The 19,638-nt window shown below is 34.3% G+C and overlaps 1 protein-coding gene across 3 annotated transcripts in view; it reads right to left on the bottom strand.

Moving 5' to 3' along the window:
- Positions 1 to 1,639: 1,639 nt before the first annotated feature.
- PTN (pleiotrophin) overlaps positions 1,640 to 19,638 on the bottom strand; it is a 129,357-nt gene continuing 111,358 nt past the window's right edge. For all 3 annotated transcript variants that reach the window (XM_031939142.1, XM_031939141.1, XM_031939140.1), the window contains exon 5: positions 1,640 to 6,323. In XM_031939142.1, coding sequence (XP_031795002.1) covers positions 6,268 to 6,323 — 56 coding nt within the window. In that variant the 3' untranslated portion in view covers positions 1,640 to 6,267. The remainder of the gene's footprint in view (positions 6,324 to 19,638) is intronic.

The following is a 19,638-nucleotide window of genomic DNA, read 5'->3' on the forward strand; positions in this document are numbered from 1 at the left end:
TCTGAAAGAAGACAATAATTCACAGTCTCTGCAACAGAGGGCATAAAATTCTTTCATGATTTAACTTGCAATTGGTCCTTAAGGGAAAATGGACCAATTTGAGAGAGGTATGAATAGAAAGCTACCAAGTAAAACACGTTCAGAAGGAGAAAGAAAATAGTCATCTGTCATGGGAAGTTGGTGGCCTTTGTTCAGTATTTAGGATTTAATCAGTATAAAGAACTCCTGGCAAAGAAACTCTCTATTGGCTATTCACCTATAACTTTGAATTCTTAAAGCATGGGTTATAGTTCTTAGTAGTTAAGTGACTTGCCATGGTTACTTAGCTAATATGTGTAAGAGACAAAGTATAATGGAGTAAATAAACTAAACTTCTGTGTATGTGTGTGTGTGTGTGTGTATTTTAAAAGTTACAGTGTTACTTCACTAAATAAACCAGTAAGTAGTATTCTATTTAGAATATGAAAAGAAAAAAAACATCATGGAATATATTTTGCAAGACTTAGAGGACCAATCTACCCATCATGCACCTTGCAAGTCTTTCTATTCCATGATAACATTAAAAACACAATGTGGCTTAGAGTTATAAAAACCAAATATTAACCAGGATTAAAAGAAAATTTATTCTAGGTATTATGTTTTCAGAAGTATTTTTTTCGCAAATGAACAGGGGGAAAAAGAATGATAAAAAGGAGGAAGAATGCATGATCTTTACAATAACACTTTCTTAAATACACAGCCTTACCTTTTTTAATTGATCTGAGATATTCCTTGTCTGTACTCCATCAATAAGTTTAGGAAGGCTTAACGATTCTGCAGTTTTAATGATTATGTGAGCAAAGTTTTTACACGTTCTAACATGTCTATGTATTTGTAATATGCAGCTTTGAAATGCCTGTTATTTTATTTGTCCTTCATAAGAGCTCTGAGGTAATTACAAAAAGGTATCATATCCATAATGATGTGACTTGTCTCTAATCAGCTATTGTCAAAAGTTGAAGTTGAACATAGGTCTCACCTGACTACAAACCCAAACTTTCAATACCCCCTTGCAAACAGTGCGAAAAGGCATTTATAAAGACAATGTCAATAACTGTGGCAAGTGGGATCGGTTTACAGAAGGTGACAAAACCATTTAGGAAAAGGCTGCTCAGCTTTTGATTAACAAATTGATTTTGCAGAAAGGCAGTCATGTTACTCTGGATGAAAAGTAAATCAACTACACATTCTTAATGAGTGAGACTGACAGCATGAATTTGGAGAAGGAATCAAATCCAATTACTCAGTAGTCAATTGATATCCTACACCATGCAAATCCCCTGTATTTCCAGTACTATAACTGATGGTCATCAAGATAATGAGTCATCAAGGAAAGTTTTAAATTATGTTCAGTGTTTCTACTTGTAAAAACATAGCATAGTGTAATATTTATCATTTTTATCAAGCAATGAATAAAATAAAAATATTTTGGCACTTTAAAAATTAAACATCAATTTGATCTTTGCAGACTGCCAAATCCATGACCACTTAAAAATGACTGAATTATTTCTCTAAATCTCTCAGGATTTTAGGAAACTCCTAGAAGACAATTTGTATTCTGTCCGGTAGTTCTGAGAGTCAAAAGACAACAGCCAAGTTCTCTTTGATTAGATTTTTTTTTTATTTTTTATCTCCACTAAGAGCAAGTCAAGTAGGTAGATACAATCAATAAATGTATACATTCTCTAAGGCATCCCATCACAGGAGGCTAGGGAACCAATAGGGATATTATATCAGGATTATTCATGTTTTTATTCTATTATGCAGATATATGGCTTTCGTGCAGATTTTCAAAGACCAAAAGATAAAATGCTTCTAACAATCAATATACAAAAAGAAATTTAAAAACAAACTTCACCCAACCCCATGAGTAACTTGGTACTATAATGTTTAATAGGTATAGTATATACATGTGATTCATCAATATTTTGTGCCTGCTAAGTTTTTATTTGAACATATTTTCTTATTTTAAGTTATAAGAGCAAAGTTATAGGTGCAGGGAGTGGAAGATTTGTTGATATTTTTCTAGTCAAATGGAAAAGTCATTTAGACCATCATTTCCTCACATGAAAACATTCCTGAATGGAGATATTTCATTGGCTACCCTGCACAGGCACTGCCAGATCACCCTGAGGGCATATTTTAACTTTGGTTTCTACTTGGCCTAATGGGTGACTGGAAGCAATGAGAGAGAGATATTACTGTAGCAAAGGGACATTAGTCACCCTTTTTGAAGTGTCCTCCACACTGTCCTTCCCCTGGAAGCCAGCATTCCAGACAAGTATGAGGTAGGCACTACTTGCTACACACTCAGGACCTTCTTCCCTCTTGAGCAAACTTATTAAAAAAGATCAATAGTTTCTTTTAAAACTGGAATCAGTGCCTTGATGAACTACTTTCAGGACTCATTTTCTGCCCTTGTCATTATAGAAAAAGATTAAGAAGGGAGAAATTCTTTGCCTCCATCCCATTTAGCGAACTAAAACCATGTACAATATTCTAGCAAAGTTTTGAATTTTCACACTTTGAAATAGTGTTATGACTATAAAATCTGGTGCAAAATATTCCCTTCTCTTTACCTCCTAAAGCATCTCACCCCAAAAAGTCACCTTAACTTCTTTACTCTTCACTTTAAAAACTTAAGCTAACTGGATTATCTTTTTTTAATGGAAAAAGTTATATAGCCTTTCCCACAGGCCAGTCAAACATTTAAGTGTCAAGAAGTTGACTAAATTCCAGCTCTCCTTAGGTTAGAAAATATATAGGAAGTGACCTAGAAATAAGATTTTCACTCATTACTGTGAATGATTTTGAAGCACCTGTGGGTCAAAATTGACAATAGTAAAACCGAATTTCAATTGTTTTCAAATAAATATAAAAAGAAAGTAAGAATTAAACAGAACTCACTATTATTCTTTAGTTTCCTTAGTTCAAAAGCAACCCAGGTTTTCTACAAAGTTATCTTTTAACCTTTCAATCTCAGGACAACCCTAAACATAGCTCTCTATTCCTGTAATCATGAACTTAGATAATGAGATGGAGCTTGCTTTTAATTATTCCTTAATGTGGTTTTCTAGAAATGAGACCAGAGAAAGCTCTTCTTCAAAATGAATTTTCCTCTTCTTCCTAAGTAATCATATTCTTTACCATGAAATATACAGTCTTTCAGCTCCCTATATGAATCTAAACAGAAATGGTTTTAAGAATGTAACTCTCAAAGAACCATCCTCTGATAGAGCTTCAGAGACTGGGAATTCTCTGTCATCAAAGGCCTTGGCCTTTAAGAACTTATTTGCCACCAACTACCCAAACATGAAGGTCTCATTTCAATGAATCTTTTCTTCCTCTTCCTCACAAACTGCACAGATTGAGATGGAAAGAGTCATATCTCTTCATAATATATCAGAATAACTAAGAAAGTAGATATTTGTTAGCAAATCAATGGATAGCAACCCTCCTGAACACTAAATCCTGATTACTGGGGACCTTTTCATGGGGTTCCTCTTTTTAACTTACAAGAAGGCTCAGTGAAAAAACCTCATGCCTACCATATTCTTCCACTCATGCAACTGGCAAATATTTGAATTTAAACTTTTGAAAAGTATAAGAAAATCTCTCATATTACTACTCCTTCCCTCTAAGCCTAGCAGGTTTAAGATCTCATGAAATGAAAAGTGTTTGAAGAAAGGGTTTCCCCTGTGTTTTCTGAAACTCCCCAATTTATTGGGACCATCAGTTGTTTCACCAACAACAACAACTGCAATAATCATCCAAGTTTGTAGTTTGTTCTTTTTGATCCTTATCTCGGCAGTTTCTCATTGTGATTTAGCAAGTCAGAAAGCCAGTTTCAGTAAGATAGTTCTGGCAGTTGGAAGGAAATTTAATTTCACACATATGCAACTGAGATTACAGCCCTGCTATACAAACTGACCTTTTTTTCCTAACAAGAGAAAGAATCAGAGGGTCAATTATACGATTTGTTAAGGGCTGGAGATAAAACAACAGAAATCTCCTGCATTTCTTTGGCTTCTCATAATGTCCTGTCAATAGAGGAGTATGGCATGGATATTTACTAGGCTGTCACTTAAGAGATCTTATTCTGACTCACTATGGATTCATGGGATGTTGTTTTTGGCTAGTACCTGTAGGAAGTGCTAATGCAAAAGCAATGATGATGACAAGCTAATAGAATACAGTGCAGCTCCTTTCCATCACTACCCAACATTCTGTTGTAATTCTGAACAGCCAACAAAAAGTTGGATGTGATATATTTGTCTCACCTCATCTTTCTACCCCCTGTGCATATATTTTCCCTTTGATTTAGATCATCTTGAAAAAAAAAAAAAGAAATCTTTTCCTATACATCTGGCTATCATTTGAATTTTCTAGGGCATTCCATTTTTATTAAACAGGAATCAATCTCAAAGCATGGTCCCTACCTCTTTATAATTCATTTTGCAAGTTGGCATTTAGTGTAAAGACAGAATTGAACACAGATCCCCCTAATGGGGAAACTTTCCCTAGAAGTTAGAACTACTCTGGGAATGGATCTCATGTCTTTATAAGATGACTGGAATATGCAGATGTCCCTTCTTTAAAATAAGTATAGTAATAATTTTAATCTTCTGTCTTACAGAATAACTGATTATGATAAGACCAAAACTTTGAACTTAGATAATGTCAAACAACTTTATATTTCTCATAAAATCAGAGAAATCTTCCATTGAGACATAACTAAGATAGTGTGATTGAGGCTTTGCTCCAGGGCACCAATATTTAGAAAGTATAAAGATTTTACACATGCTTTCCTACAGATTGAAATAAGAAATTACAAACTAGGAACTTATAACTACCTAGTTAGCATGAAAAAAAATTAAAATAGGAAGCTACAAGTTCACAAATAATGTTAATAGCACCCATCTGTGAGCCTCTATGATAACTAACTCTCCCTTTTCAACTGATTTCATCCTGATTGCTTATTCTATTGTTTGCATATCATGAATTTCAAGGTTTATTGGGGGGGATACAGTTTGTACTGTTTTCCTGAGCCCCTAAATTTCTAATTATAGCTCTGCTTCCTTTATAAATGCCCCTTGAAGGGCCAAGAGATAAAGGTGTTACACACATGGTCTTTGGCACTCACATGATATCTATTGTAACCAAATAGCCTGGCAGAGACACAGGATTCATGTTCTTCCAGTTCTCACATTGTTACTCTAGGACTGGTATGTGCCTTGCAACTGTAAACCTTTTCATTACAAAATGTAATTCTTTCTTTCCTATTCCCCAAACCCAGCCCTATATGTGGCCTTGTTTGAGGCCAATAGCACCAATCTAATCACACTTTCCAATAATCAATGTCAAGGAAAAGAGCATCACTAAAAATAAATCTTCTGCTTATGTACAGAAGTCTTTTAACTATATCTAAGCAATAAATCTTCATTACTAATAGATCAGACTGGGTGGAACGGGAGTGGGGCAGTACAGTGGGAGACAGGAGAAGATTTTAGAAATGAATTATCTAATAAAACAGCATATTTTCTTCCTGGTAATTTTTCATATGGAAAAATTTCTTTTGCCTAGAAAACAAAGATTGCTGCCAAAATAGGAAATCATTTTGAATACAAAATACTATTTTTGCTTTTAAAAAAAAAAAACAGCATTTGTTCCAGAGCACGGGAGAAGGTTTAAGATTACTGATGTTTCTTGTTTTAACTGACTAAAAGCAAAGAAGAGTTTAATGTTTGAAAAGATGGTATTTCTTCCTATAATAAATGGGAAGAAGAATTCAATTTATTTTGCCTGGGAAAAAGTTCAAATTTGAAAAGGGAGCAGGGAGGGCACCTAACCTGAGAATTCATTTACTCAGTCATCATGAAATCTTAACTCCCACTAAAAGAAAAACAATATAAAAAGATGGTTGGTTTTATACCTAAAATTGTGCATGACTTTGAAAAATTGACTTTAAGCTTTTATATAGTGTTCATTGTATGATAGAAATGAATTTCTAAATGGAATTACAGTCTTTTAATACAGGCACCTAACAGTGTTATGGTTATACATGAAAAAATACTACTATAAAAAAGTTCTTTTTTTTTTCTTTCTTCCTATTGTATAATTAAGCTATAAATAACTTTAGGATAGGACCCCTACAATTGGTGTAAATAAAACTGTTAACTGATCATGTTTGCCGATGTCCCTTTAATGTTCTGCCCAGCTTGCTGTCTTTTAGTCCAACATCTTCTCTTGTTTCTTGCCCTCCTTTTTCTTCTTCTTGGATTCTGCTGTAGTAGCCAAAAGAAGAAAAAAGAAAGAAAAAGAAAAGAAAAAAACATTAAAATACTAAATTACATAAATACAAGAACCTTCTCTGCCTCCAAAAAAGGCATTAAGACAATAAGACAAGGTGAAAAATTCAAGGGGGAAATGGAATGTGTCTTACTCTCCTAGATACAAAAGAAAATATCTAAAGTAAAGTGCTAAAGGATATATATGTATGCATGTGGTATGTATGCATGTGTTCATATTAATTATTATTAATATACATAATTACCTGGTCTATGTCCATCAGAAAACAGAAATCAATATCATAATCATATCACCAAATATAAAATAAATACTGTTTCAAAGTCAGAGGCCAAAGTCAATCCATCAGCCAATCAACAAGCATTTATTATATATTTACTCTGGGCCAGGTATTGAGCTAAGTGCTGAGGATACAAAGAAAGATAAAAATAAATCTTGTACTTCAAGCACCTCACATTCTAATGGGGATTCAACTACATAGAGGAAAGATTTATGCAAAACAAATGGGAATAATATCAAAGAAAAGAACATTAACAGCTAGAACATTATCCATTCCTTCATTCATTCAACAAATATTCATTAAGCATTTATTCTGTACCAGTCTGCTAAGTGACTAGAATATGAAAACAAAAGTTTGTGTATTAAATCACTACATTGTAATCCTCCCCCCCGCCAAAAAAAAAAACAAAACAGTAATTGGCTGAAAACAAGAAGATAAAAATAAAATCTACTAATATAGAGCAGTTCATCAATAAAGAAAGTTTTATGCATGCCCATATGTATATGCAATGTGCATGCAATAAATACATACAAACACATTGTCAGTGAAGGAAACACAAAGCTAGAAGTCTGAAGTAATGGTCCCTACAAGATACCATCTGACATTCTATTTTGCAAATTAGGAAGGCTAAATGTTACAGAAGGATGTTGCAATCTAAAGTAATGACATTACTGCAAAAATGCAAAGGTGACTCACACAATCTAATCATTGACAACAGGGAAAAGCCATGTACCAGGTAATACAATGGAGTGGATACAGTGTAGCTCATAGGGTTAGAAAGAATCAGTAAGTTTATGAGCTATGTGATTCTAAGCAAGTTATTTACCTTCTCTGATTCTGTCTTGTCATCTATAAAAAGAAAGGGCAAGACAAGATTGCCTCTATAGTCCTTTCCAATGCTAAATCAATGAGTCTGTATTTTTATGAACCTACTATGTGCTAATTTCAGGAATAGAAAGAGAAAATTTGTCTGACCTCAAGGAACTTACTCAATTCTATTGAGAGTAGGGATGGTGGGCAGAGCAACCCATATAACATTAGATTTTCTTCCTCAAATAATGAATCTCTTCAATGCCCCTCTCTACTCCCATCAAGTAGAATATAAGCACCTCAAGAACAAGGATTGTTTAATTTTTGTTCTTGTCTTTGCCATGACTTAGTATGTTCCTAAAGGGAGGCTTGTTCTCTTTTTACCATTCTGTTAGAGAAAATCTCAACTTAAGGAAGGACATTTGTGGGCCTGGGAAATATTTCTTCTCCAGCCAGTAGCTCTTGATGACCTTGACTACAGTATGGAGCAGTATTCTTTGTTTATATTTAGAGCTGGGAGGGACCATTATAAAGTACAACTACCTCAGTTTAGACATGAAGAAACATGCTTGGTGAATTGTCTTCACCCTGCTCTTAAGATTCAAGTTAGAACTCAGATCACACACATAAATCAGTGCAATTAATAATGAACAAGGTGCTGGTCTAGCTCACACATTCCTGTATCTTATTGGTTTAATAGGCTTTGGTGGGAGTGGGGTGAGAGAAGTAACCAGGGACATAATTGATTTATTATAACTGATTATTATTATATTTATTATTATATAATGACTATGTATAGTCATTATATAATAACTATTATTATTATAACTCAATTTATTATAACACTTGCAGGTTTGCTTAACTACCATCTATAATAGTGTTTCTGGGAGAAAATATATTCTGAATTTTAAACAATTAGCTTACAAATTATTTTTGGAAAGTTCTTCATAAAGTAAGGTTTGATGAGGGGGTTTAAAATTGATTTGTTTTATACCTTTTAGATAGGTTGAGTTTGGCATTATTGAAGTTGACAGCTAAAAGGCAAGGTTGCTTACCAGAAACCATAGTTAGTCAACAATTCCTACTGAGTCCCAAAAAGATATGGTAAGGAAATGGGAGAAAGGTTAGAGGTTATGATTTTCAGATGCTAAGACAACCCTAAATTCCTAGTCCTTGTCTGTCTGTTGTTGTTGTTTTTAATCAATATCCTTTGCTGAAGCATCACCCATTGCAGAATCCTTTAGTATGAGTAGCCCCAGAGTCGTCTCTTCCCTTCTTTCTTCTCCTTTCTTCTCATCTTCATTCTGCTTTTCCCTTTCTCCCCTCTCCTCTCCTCCCCTTGCATCCATTTTTCCTTTTTTTTCTATGCTTTTCTTCCTGTCCACTCTCTTCTCCTTTCCTCTCTTCCTCTCTCCATCATTCTCCTCTTCTTTCTTCTCTTCTTCTCTCTTCTTTTTTCTTCTCCTCTCTGTTCTCCTCTCTTCTTCCCTCCTCCTCTTATATCCAGAAGGGTACATCATATATGATAAGCACACTATAAATTTTTGTCAATTGATTGATCAAATTGATTAAATTGCCTTTCTCACAGAGTTGTGTGACTGAAATGAGATGGTAAATGTAAAAGTGCTTCACAGACTTTAAAGCACCATATAACATCGGTTTTCTTTATTTCTTCCTATAGCACAGGCACCAAAGGCTTAGTAGCTTTAAAAGAAAATATGTAACAGAAATTTGAGTGTGCTGGATGATTACCACATTCTTCCCTTTGATCCTATATTATTAGTTGAATCAATCAAATAGAAAACAGATGCCAGTCCTGCTTTATCAACTTTGGAAGGGTTGAAAAGTCATTAAGAAAGTAGTTCTATACAGTGGAAGAGCACTAATATTGTAGTTAGAGAGCCATGATTCTATTTCTATCTCAGACATTTAATAGCAACATGACATATCATGAAGTTGTATCATATCCAAAAAGAATGATCAACTTAGTGAGGAGACTGAAAATTAGGGTCAGTGTAAAGGCACTAGAGGACCTCAGTATATTAAGAATGGAGAGAAGAAAATGTAGATGGGACATGCTAGCTTCCTAAAAAGCCTCTCTTATATACAAACAGCTGGGTAGCACTGTGGACAGAGGATAGCCCCTAGTCAGGGGTCCTTAAACTTTTTAAAGCGAGGACCAGTTCACTGTCCCTCAGACTGTTGGAGGGCCGGACTATAGTAAAAACAAAAACTTTGTTTTGTGGGCCTTTAAATAAAGACATTTCATAGCCCTGCGTGAGGGGGATAAATGTCCTCAGCTGCTGCATCTGGACTGCAGGCTGTAGTTTGAAGACCCCTGCTAGATTCAGGAGAATCTAATTTCAAATCTGACTTCAGATACTTACTAGCTGTATGACTAGACAAATTGTTTTTGCTTCAATAAAAGAAAAAAAAGAAAAAAGCTATCTGTGGAAGAAAATTAATTCATTCTGTGCAGCTATAGAGGACAGATCTAGGCCCAGAAGTGGAACAGAATTTTAGTTACAGAGATAAAATGATGAAATGTACCTCTCTCACCTCAGCATAGAGGTGTCAAGCTATAATGGCAGATAACTGCATTCAATTTCTAATGTCATCATTTTATTAGTTGTTTCTGATGAACTGTTTTAAATAATTATAAGTGAGAGTTCAATTGGGTTCTGTTGGAGTAGGGAGAAAAAGAAGATATGTCTAGAAATTACTGCCATGTAATATCAAAAGGCATCGATAATTTTTAAGTAATAATAATCACATACCTTGTGAGCCAGTGTTTCTTATTACTTTTCTATCACTAACAATATACAAGTAAAGTTGGGGTAACCACTTCTAGAGGAGATACATGTTTGGATATGGATTGTTATAAATCATCTCTAAGATCCCTTCAAATACTGAGATTCTGTGATTCTCAATCTAAAACTCAATGAGTGGTTGTACTGACAGTATAAATACCTGGGAGGAAAGTAGGCTTTAGGAGCTTTTGGTTTGTACTTTGAATGTATTAGTTCTCTAAGACCTTAGGGTACTTAATCATTTTGGAACTTCCATAAAAATATCCCCTCCTTCATGGATCCAGCTGACCAATATACCCTTCCAAACTAGCCCCGTGATATGCACATAGTGATAATCTGATGGGTATTGAATCAGACATGGAATGATGTGAAATCTTATCACATGGCTATGTGCCATGACATGATACCACTTGCTGAAGTCCCTAATATTTGAACCTCAAGAAGAAAACATTAACCTTTCCAAGTATTACATTGCAGGTGGAGAGTAATGCACTTTTTTTTACTATTTGAGTTAATGTATTCACAGCTGTACTTCACCCTCACAGTTGTGATCTTGGCTAGCAGTAATAAAATTAATGGAATGCATTATTCAATAGAAAAACTAAGTTTTGCAATGTTAGCATTTTCTGGGCACTTAGCTTACAACTCCTCCTCGCATTTCTCCACACAGTCTCTCTATATAGCTACAGACTCTTTTTCCCATCTGTTGATCTTTTCAGTGTCTCTTTTACTAACCAGATCATATGCTTTTTCAACCACCTACCTCTCTGGAGCAGGGTGTTGAATATGTACACATATAGATATAAATTTAGACATAAATATAGATGTCAAAGTCAATGTCAAAATAAATGTAGGTACCAATGTGACTGTGGATCTGGTTGTAAAACTCTATATCTAAGAATATACATCTTGCGTGTGCATACATGTATATTTCTGAGTATATCTACCAGCATGCTAGCTTGTCCACTTTTGTGAACTGTGTGAATAGAGGAAGATCAATTAATATCTCTGAAGTTCTGTTTCCTTATATATTAAATGGAAATAATAATTCCTAGAGAACTAGGTGGCTCAATGGATTCAGCCTGGACCTAAAATCAATAAGATTTGAATTTAAAATATGTAACCCTGGGCAAGTCACTCAATCTCTGCCTCTTCAGTTTCTTCAAATGTAAAATCTTGTACAGTTATTGTTAGAGTCACATAAATAATATTTGTAAAAGAGAGGGAAAAAGAAAAGAAAGAGAAAGAAAGAAGGAAAGGAAGAAAAGAAGGAAAAAGCAAAGAAACAAAGAAGAGAGAGAGGTAAGGAAGAAGGGAAGAAGGAAGGAAGGAAGGAAGAAAGGAAGGAAGGAAGGAAGGAAGGAAGGAAGGAAGGAAGGAAGGAAGGAAGAGAGGGAGGGAGGAAGGAAGGAAAGAAGAAAAGGAGGGAGGGAGGAAGGGAGGGAGGGAGGAAAGAAGGGAAAGAGGGAAAGAAGGAAGGAAAAAAGAAAGAAGGAAGGAAAGAAGGAAGGAGGGAGGGAGGGAAGGGAGGAAAGGAAGGAAGGGAGGGAAGAAGGGAAAGAGGGAAAGAAGAAAGGAAGGAAGGAGGGAAAGGAAGAAAGGAAGGAAGGAGGGAAGGAAGGAAGGAAGGAAGGAAAGGAAGGAAGGAAGGAAGGAAGGAAGGAAGGAAGGAAGGAAGGAAGGAAAGAAGGAGGGAGGAAAGGAGGAAGGAAGGATGGGAGAGAAAAAAGTGCTTAGTGCTGGCACACATTAAGTAATATATAAATCCTTATTCCCTCTCTTCTTTCTCTGTGTCTCAGCTCTTTCACTATACATATCAAAATATATAATTTGGGATTTATAGTTAGTTCCTCATCTATAAAAATGATGATACTAATAGCACCTACCTTTCAGGATTCTTGTAAGGATAAAAAGGGTAATGTTTTAGAAGCATTTTGCAAACCTTTAAATCATTATGTAAAGGTCAGCTAGTATAATAATTATATATATATATATATATATATATATTCACAGAATTTCTTTTTTGAGGAAAGAATTTCTTAGTCTTAATGTACTATTGAAATGTTATTATTGCTCCTGAGCTTACTGTAATTATTTTAATGTAGTACTTATATATACGGGTTAAGATATACTAACAAATGGATCTGGAGAGACAGAGAGAAATATATGACTATACCTATCTGCACTTGTATCATGTTGTAGGCTTTTCTGCAAAAGGATATTTATGCACAAGCTCCTAGTTGCTACTTTGTGTGAAAACATTTTAAATCCCACACCCTTTTCTCATGCTTGTATATTTGATGCATTTACTCTTGATTACTTCAAGTAATATTTTGGTCAAGGGAAACATGAGTTTTGTAGGGTGAGTGGTGTGTGTGTATATGTATGTGTGAGTGTGTGTGTATGTGTGTGTGTATGCACGTGTATATGTATGCATGTGTGTGTTGCCATTTTACTAAAGTCTAGAGGCTATCTTAAATCAAGTTTCCTTCTCTTTGAAAACATATTTGTATTTTCTAATCTATAGAAAGGAAAAGATGTATGTGAGGAGGACATTTATTCCCATTTCTTTTATTCTTGATACATTATGGCATAATGGAAATAACTTTGGATTTCAACTCAAAAACCTGTTTCATTTCTGGATTTGTTGGATCTTGTACAAGTCATTATAATTCTTTGACCTTAATGAGGCTAGACATCCCAATTTGAAATTCTTTCAAACTCTAAATGTTGTGATCCACATGTTTCCTAAACTACTCTCTAAACCTGGGATTTTTAAAACCTCAGGAGGTCCAAGCATTTAAATAAGAAAAATGTACAGCTTTATTTTTTCCAGTGATGATTTTTTTAACTAGTCTAAAAATTGATCCATAAGCTGTGGAAACTATGATCCTATGATCCTAAACTCATCAAACACTTTGTTGTTCTCAGTTGTTTCAGACTACTTAACTACTCACTTCAGATTACCACTTTTAGACTAAAAAAATATGTTAGGAATATGTGAAACCTGGACATTATTTTTCAACTAAAAGGAAAAATTTTGTAACAAAAAGGGAAAAATGTAATATTCACATCTTCATCTAGGCCAGTAGAAATATGGAATTGAACTAATATCCTGTATTGTTCTCAGAAAAATACAGACCATGGAAATTTCAAATCTACTTCTAAATGCTAAGTCTGATTATGGGGAAAGCCTGTGGTGAAAGAATAATGATCAATTTATTACATACACACATGTATATGTATAATTTACATCTATTTCTAGGTATATATTTATATATGCAAGTATTTATACATGTACATATATATACATACATACACATATCATATCTGTCTGTTTGCCTTTCCTTATATCCATGGCACTTAGCACAGTGCCTCAAACATGGTAAATTCTTAATAAATGCTTATATTGACTGTCAGACAGACTTCTTATTTCTCTATGGTCCTTTCTGTATCACAATTCTCTATATTCTCCACCATTATAAAAACCAAAGGAAGGAAAAATAATCACTACAGTAATATTTGGTGAAATTAAATATAATTTATAGTCAATATTACTTCTTAAATTTAAATAGCATATTTAAATATTTATAACATACATATGTAAGATGTGTAGAGTTAATATCTACATATTAGACATTAGAAGGCATCTAGATCAACTAGGCAACCAAAAAAGAAGGACTAAGGTGATGGAAGAGTCCAGTGGAACTTAAGTAACAAAAAAAAAAATCTATTATGGATTTATAGTTGTAGCTATTATGTATATAAACACACATACATACATATAAATATGATAATATTGAAAGTTTTGCCATTTTGTGTTGTTTTAAAAAGGCTTGTACAATATATTATCTAGTTATTTAAACTTTAAGTAAAAGATTGAGCAACATGAATTTTAAGTTCACTTTTAGTTCTAAGAGTTTATGATCCTAAATTTATCAAGTACTTTGTTGTTCTCAGTTATTTCAGTCAGGTCTGACTGATTCTTCATGATCCCATTTGGGATTTCTTAGCAAAGCATTGGAATAAGTTGCCATTTCCTTTTCCAGGTCATTTTATAGCTTATTCACTGTAAATGTCTGAAGCTAGAGCTGAATTCAGTAAGATGAATATTCCTGACTCCAGGCCCTGCATTCTATCCATGTTGACCCTTAGTTGCCCTCAAACATCTCTCAGTCACCTACTGTAGGCAAGGTATTGATCTATATCCTGGGTATAATAAAAAGTTTTAAAATGACACAAGTTCTGACAATTTCCCAATACAAATGAAGGGATTCAAAATGCATACAAGTAAATATTCTGTTCTATAAGGCAGACTGTGATAAGAAAATCTAAAGTACTGTGAGATAATCTGAGAAATAAGAAATCATTTCACATGAAGGAATCGGCACAAAGTTCATGGAGTCTCTAAAGGGGACCTCAACTGGATCTTCAAGAGATGAAGATGTAGGGTCAAAGTGTTTCAAACATGATAGACTGAAATTTGAATGAATGAAAGTATGAGAGAAAAGAACCAAACCGCCCAACAACTAGTGAAACAATGTGACAGGTATTTAGAGTGTGTGACAGGAATTGCTTAGAATACAATATGAAAGGCAGCTAAGTGGCATTGTGGCCAGGTGTGGAGTAAGGAAGAATCCATCATTTGAATGTCAAATCCATTCTCAGACACACACTAGCTATACGACCTTGGGCAAGTCACTTAACGCTGCCTAGTTTCTTTATCTGGGTCATGAGGGTCATGTGAGCTACAGAAAAGAAGATGAGAGAACAGGTAGGTGGCACAGTAGACAAAGCACTGGTTCTGGAGTCAGGAAGGTCCTGAATTCAAATGTGGTCTCAAATATTAGCTGTATGGCCCTGGGCAAGTTACTTAATTTTAGTTATCTCCCAATAATAATAATATAAAAATGTTTGATTCAAAGGAAGAGGAGTGTGCGAGAGTAGATGGAAAGTGGGTCTTGAAATCAGGAAAAACTGAATTCATGTACTGCTCTGGAGAAGTTCCCACCACCCTGTGCATGAGTATAAATTACAGAGAAAGCACCAATATGATTCAGTCAAATGAGTTTATTCCTCGTGGTAAAGATTCCTATAATAATGAAAACTCAGATCCAATATCTATCCCAAAGGACAAAAGTGAAAAATACATAGAAATTGCAGAGAATCAGATTTTGGCTTTATATTATTAAAGTGAGTAGGGATATGGGTATTCAAAAATTGACACTACCAAAGGAAAGAAATCAAATATCTACTACGTCAGGCACTGTATTAAACACTTTTAAATAATCTCTCATTTGATTTTCAAAACAAGTCTATAAAATAAGTTTTATTAACCCCCCCCCCCGCCTTTTACAATAGAGGTAATTGAGGCAGACAGAGCTTAAGTGACTGCTCCAAGATCATACAGCTAATAAATATCAGAAGCAGAATTTGAATTCAGGTCTTCCTAATTTCAGGTCTAGCAATCTATCCACTGAGTCACCTAGCTGATATTAATGATAAAACAACATGAAGCTCATGAACATACACACATATGTGTGTGTGTGTGTGTGTGTATGTATATATACATATATATATATGAGAAAATCTCAAAAGAAATCACTGTCCAAAGGGAGGAAAATATTTTGAGGAATGATTTAGCTTAAAAGTAAAGTAGTACAATTGTTCCCCTTTCTCAGTTCTTTTGAAGATAAAATTTCCTTCAATCCACCAGCTAATGAGTTTGAGCAATGTTCTATGACACAACCTTCCTTAATACTAATTACTGTATAACTGTGTGTGTGTATGGCTAATGAGGCTCGGAGCTTGGAATTTACCAAGGGAGATTAAGGCAGCCTAAAACTTACACTTAAACCCCACAGACATTGACAATTCCCAGTTCTTGCATCTTTCTCAGCAATTAGAAACAAGACTTCTTGAATAAAGATGAGAATACAACATCCAGAAGCTTCCTTGAGGTAAGCTTCTCAGTTCCTAGCAAAAGGCAGGTATTCAACCATGTATCATCAGTGCACTTTGGGCAATAACTAAAAGTCCAATTTAGTAGTCTTGGTTTTATTTGGCCATACCTGAGCTCATCACTTAGTCCTCAGTTTAATTTTAAAGAGATAATTTAAGAGCTAGAAGGAATGTGGTACATGTAGTAGAGAATGATTTTGTCAGTTTTGGAGCTACAAGACTTAATTTTGAATTTAAGCTCTGATGAAATCAAACTTAATTTCCATGGAGAAATCATTAATTGTTCAATTTCTACCATTTCCCTGAAGCAACTCTCTATTACTGCAAAATTAATGATCTACTTTTGAGGAAGGAGTTTCCACAATGAAAGTTTTTCTCACACAGATTAATCAAATGTTTGTGTTTATATGTATGTATATAATGCATATGTATACATGTGGGTATAAATATGTGTGTGTGCATGTGTACATAGAGATGTGTGAAAAACGTATATGTTGATGATCCAGATTGTTCTAACACTGTAAGTATTTGAAATGCTAGAATATAGAAGAAATATTCAACTTGTTCTTTTTGAAGCTATAAGGTAAAATCAAAGTAAATGGGCAAAGTTATAAAGAAGCGAATTGAGGATTGACATAAGAAAAAAAATTTAACATAATTATTAAAAAGGGGAATAAACTACCTCGCAGGTAGTAAAATATTCTTTATTAGAGCTCTTCAGCCAGAGCCTACATAAATATTTGATAGCTATTATAGCTGATCTTCATTCTTAATTATGGGTTAAACTAGATGATGCCTAAGTTCTCTTCTAACTTTCAGATTCTGATTTAGAAAAGTCACAAGCAAGTTACTGATCTGTATGCATGGATGGAATTTCTATATTGAAAGATCTTTACCCTGATAATGGATGTGGACTTCCTTGAATTTCCCCTTCAATGAACACATACATACAGAGGAGAAATTTGCTTTAGAAAGGATCTTAGATTGACCTTCAATAGAGTCCAGAGAAATCTATCTCATATTAAGGATGAAGCATATTACATGCATGGTATACATCTATAATAGGCTTTTAAAACATACAAGGTGCTTTTTCTAGGGACATTAAACTAAGGCTCAAAAATTAAATGATTCGTTACTTAGCTAGTAAGTGCCAGACTTTGGATCTCAACTCAAGAGTTCCTTACACCCAGGTCCAACATCCTACCTGCTACCTGTATGCCTCTCCATGACAAAGGTACTTTGAAAATATTGACACATTACTGTAACCTCAGAAGTTTTCTGCAAATATCCAAATATGTATGTGTGTTTAGGGGATAAGGAGAAAAGACATGAATACAAGAAGGACACCTGAGATATCCATTATAGAAAAAGAGGAAGATTTTGGTCTTCCTTTCCATGAATAATTCCTCAAAATTAATTATAAAGGGGTGGAAAGTTTTCAATAGAAAAAAAAAGATATCAAGGTCCTTTTCTAATGGCTATACAGATGGGATGGAAATTTGTTCTAGTCTTAATTCAATTCCATTTAGCGTAATAAGGATTCACTTAGTGCCAGAATTATGCTAGATGTTGTGAAGAGTAACAGAAATATGTGACAGTTCTTACTACCAAGAATATTATATGATTAGAGTGTTGAGTTTTACCAGCATGAGATATTTAGAAGACTATAAAATGTAACCACATATGGGGAAAGTACTAAATGGAGTAGAATTACACAATTTGATATCTGAGAGTGACATTAACTCTTTGGGTCTTTTGGAAGGAGAGTAATTAGTGACAGCTAGAGTACTAAAGGAAGAATATATGAAGGCTAAACTTAAGATGAACTCTATAGAACTCTATAAATCTTCAGATTTAGAAAGACAGAGGGAAAGTGAGGGCATAAGAGGCAGGGAAATAGCACAAAGTAATATGATAGATAGTATCCAGGTCTCGTGAGTACTTTGGGATGGGAAAAAAGGAGGAAACACAATGAGGACTTTGTTAAAATATAAGAGCCAAAAAGGAAAGAAAAGAAAGTAACTGTAGAATTGACTTGAACAGAAAAACACAGAGATACAACTGAATTATTTCCATCAGGAGAACAAGAAAGAAAAAGAATCCTGAACGTAGGTGCAAGATTGAGTGTCTCCCTCTAACAAAGAACAAAATGTTCCCTAAGGAAGTCCCACCCTGTCCCATTTGTTGGTTGAAAGAGAATAATCAACAGTGGCCAAGGTAAAGAATAGCAGATGGGGATTAATTTGCAGGAATTTCTGCCCATCAGAATCTGGCAAAAATGCTTGTCTCTTCAAATTGTCAGTATAACTTTAAGAGACTTTGAGTGTTCTCAAGCTATCATATACCATTTAAGCTGGACTACTGTGCACATTCCTATAGGATGTCAAAGCTCATACAATGCAAGGGGAAGGCAGTGAAACTCTTCTGTTATTTTTCAAAGAAAAGACAGCTCTTGGCAAAGAAAAAATATCAACAATCATTTTTATTATCCCTCCTTGTTATTTAAGAGTGTCCACCAGATGCTATGCCCTATAAACTGGAAAGACACCATCCCTGAACTCAAGTACTTGCTAATCTTTTGATCTTTTCCATTAAAAAGTCAGATGAAATAAAGAAATTGGCAAAATTCAAAAAAAAAAAAAAAGAACAAAAAAAACCTGGTAGCACTTTTAAAATGAGTGGTTTTGAATAGAAATTAAAGATTATTGGGCTAATTGTTTTTATAATGACCCTCTAAAAGCTCAGTTTCTATGACTATGCTCTACTGTATTTTCTAACATATTCCTCTCCTCTTTCCTACTAGTTATGTCTTATAATAATGAATAAAAAAGAAACAAAAAAGTTCAATAAAGTCAATCACCATATACATTATACACGTATACATATACAATCCTATTTGACATGCAGTATTCCATATCCATAGTCCCCCAGTTCTTTAAATAGAAAGAGAATGTTCTATGCTCTGTATTAACAGATTTAATGGCAATGAAAAATTCCTATTCTCCCCAGGCTTAAATAGAGTTATATTTTATTAGCAACTAGAAGTGTCAGAAAGGATAGAAAATACTGACCATCAATCCTTCTCACATGGTCCTACTTGCACAAGTAGAGAGGGAGATATAAACCAAGCACTTTGACTTGCATAGAAAGTCATAGAATTATGGAGTTGAAAGAAACCTCAGAGCCCAACTTCTAAGGCCCAACAAATGAGAAATGAAGGCTCAGAGTAGTTCAAGGACTTGCCCTGTATTAAATAATGACCAGGTGAAAGCCCAGTGGCAGGGTCATAATTAAAATTCTGTTGTTCATGAGAAGAAACCCAAAATCTGAAATAATTTTAGAGAGAAATTTAGTAGTTTATTTGGTAACGAGCAAGCCAAAAAAGGAATGAATTTCCTTACCCAAGTTCTGGAAGACTTACATTATATAGGT

Source organism: Sarcophilus harrisii, chromosome 5 (assembly GCF_902635505.1).
Source record: "Sarcophilus harrisii chromosome 5, mSarHar1.11, whole genome shotgun sequence".
NCBI classification, from domain to species: Eukaryota; Metazoa; Chordata; class Mammalia; order Dasyuromorphia; family Dasyuridae; genus Sarcophilus; species Sarcophilus harrisii.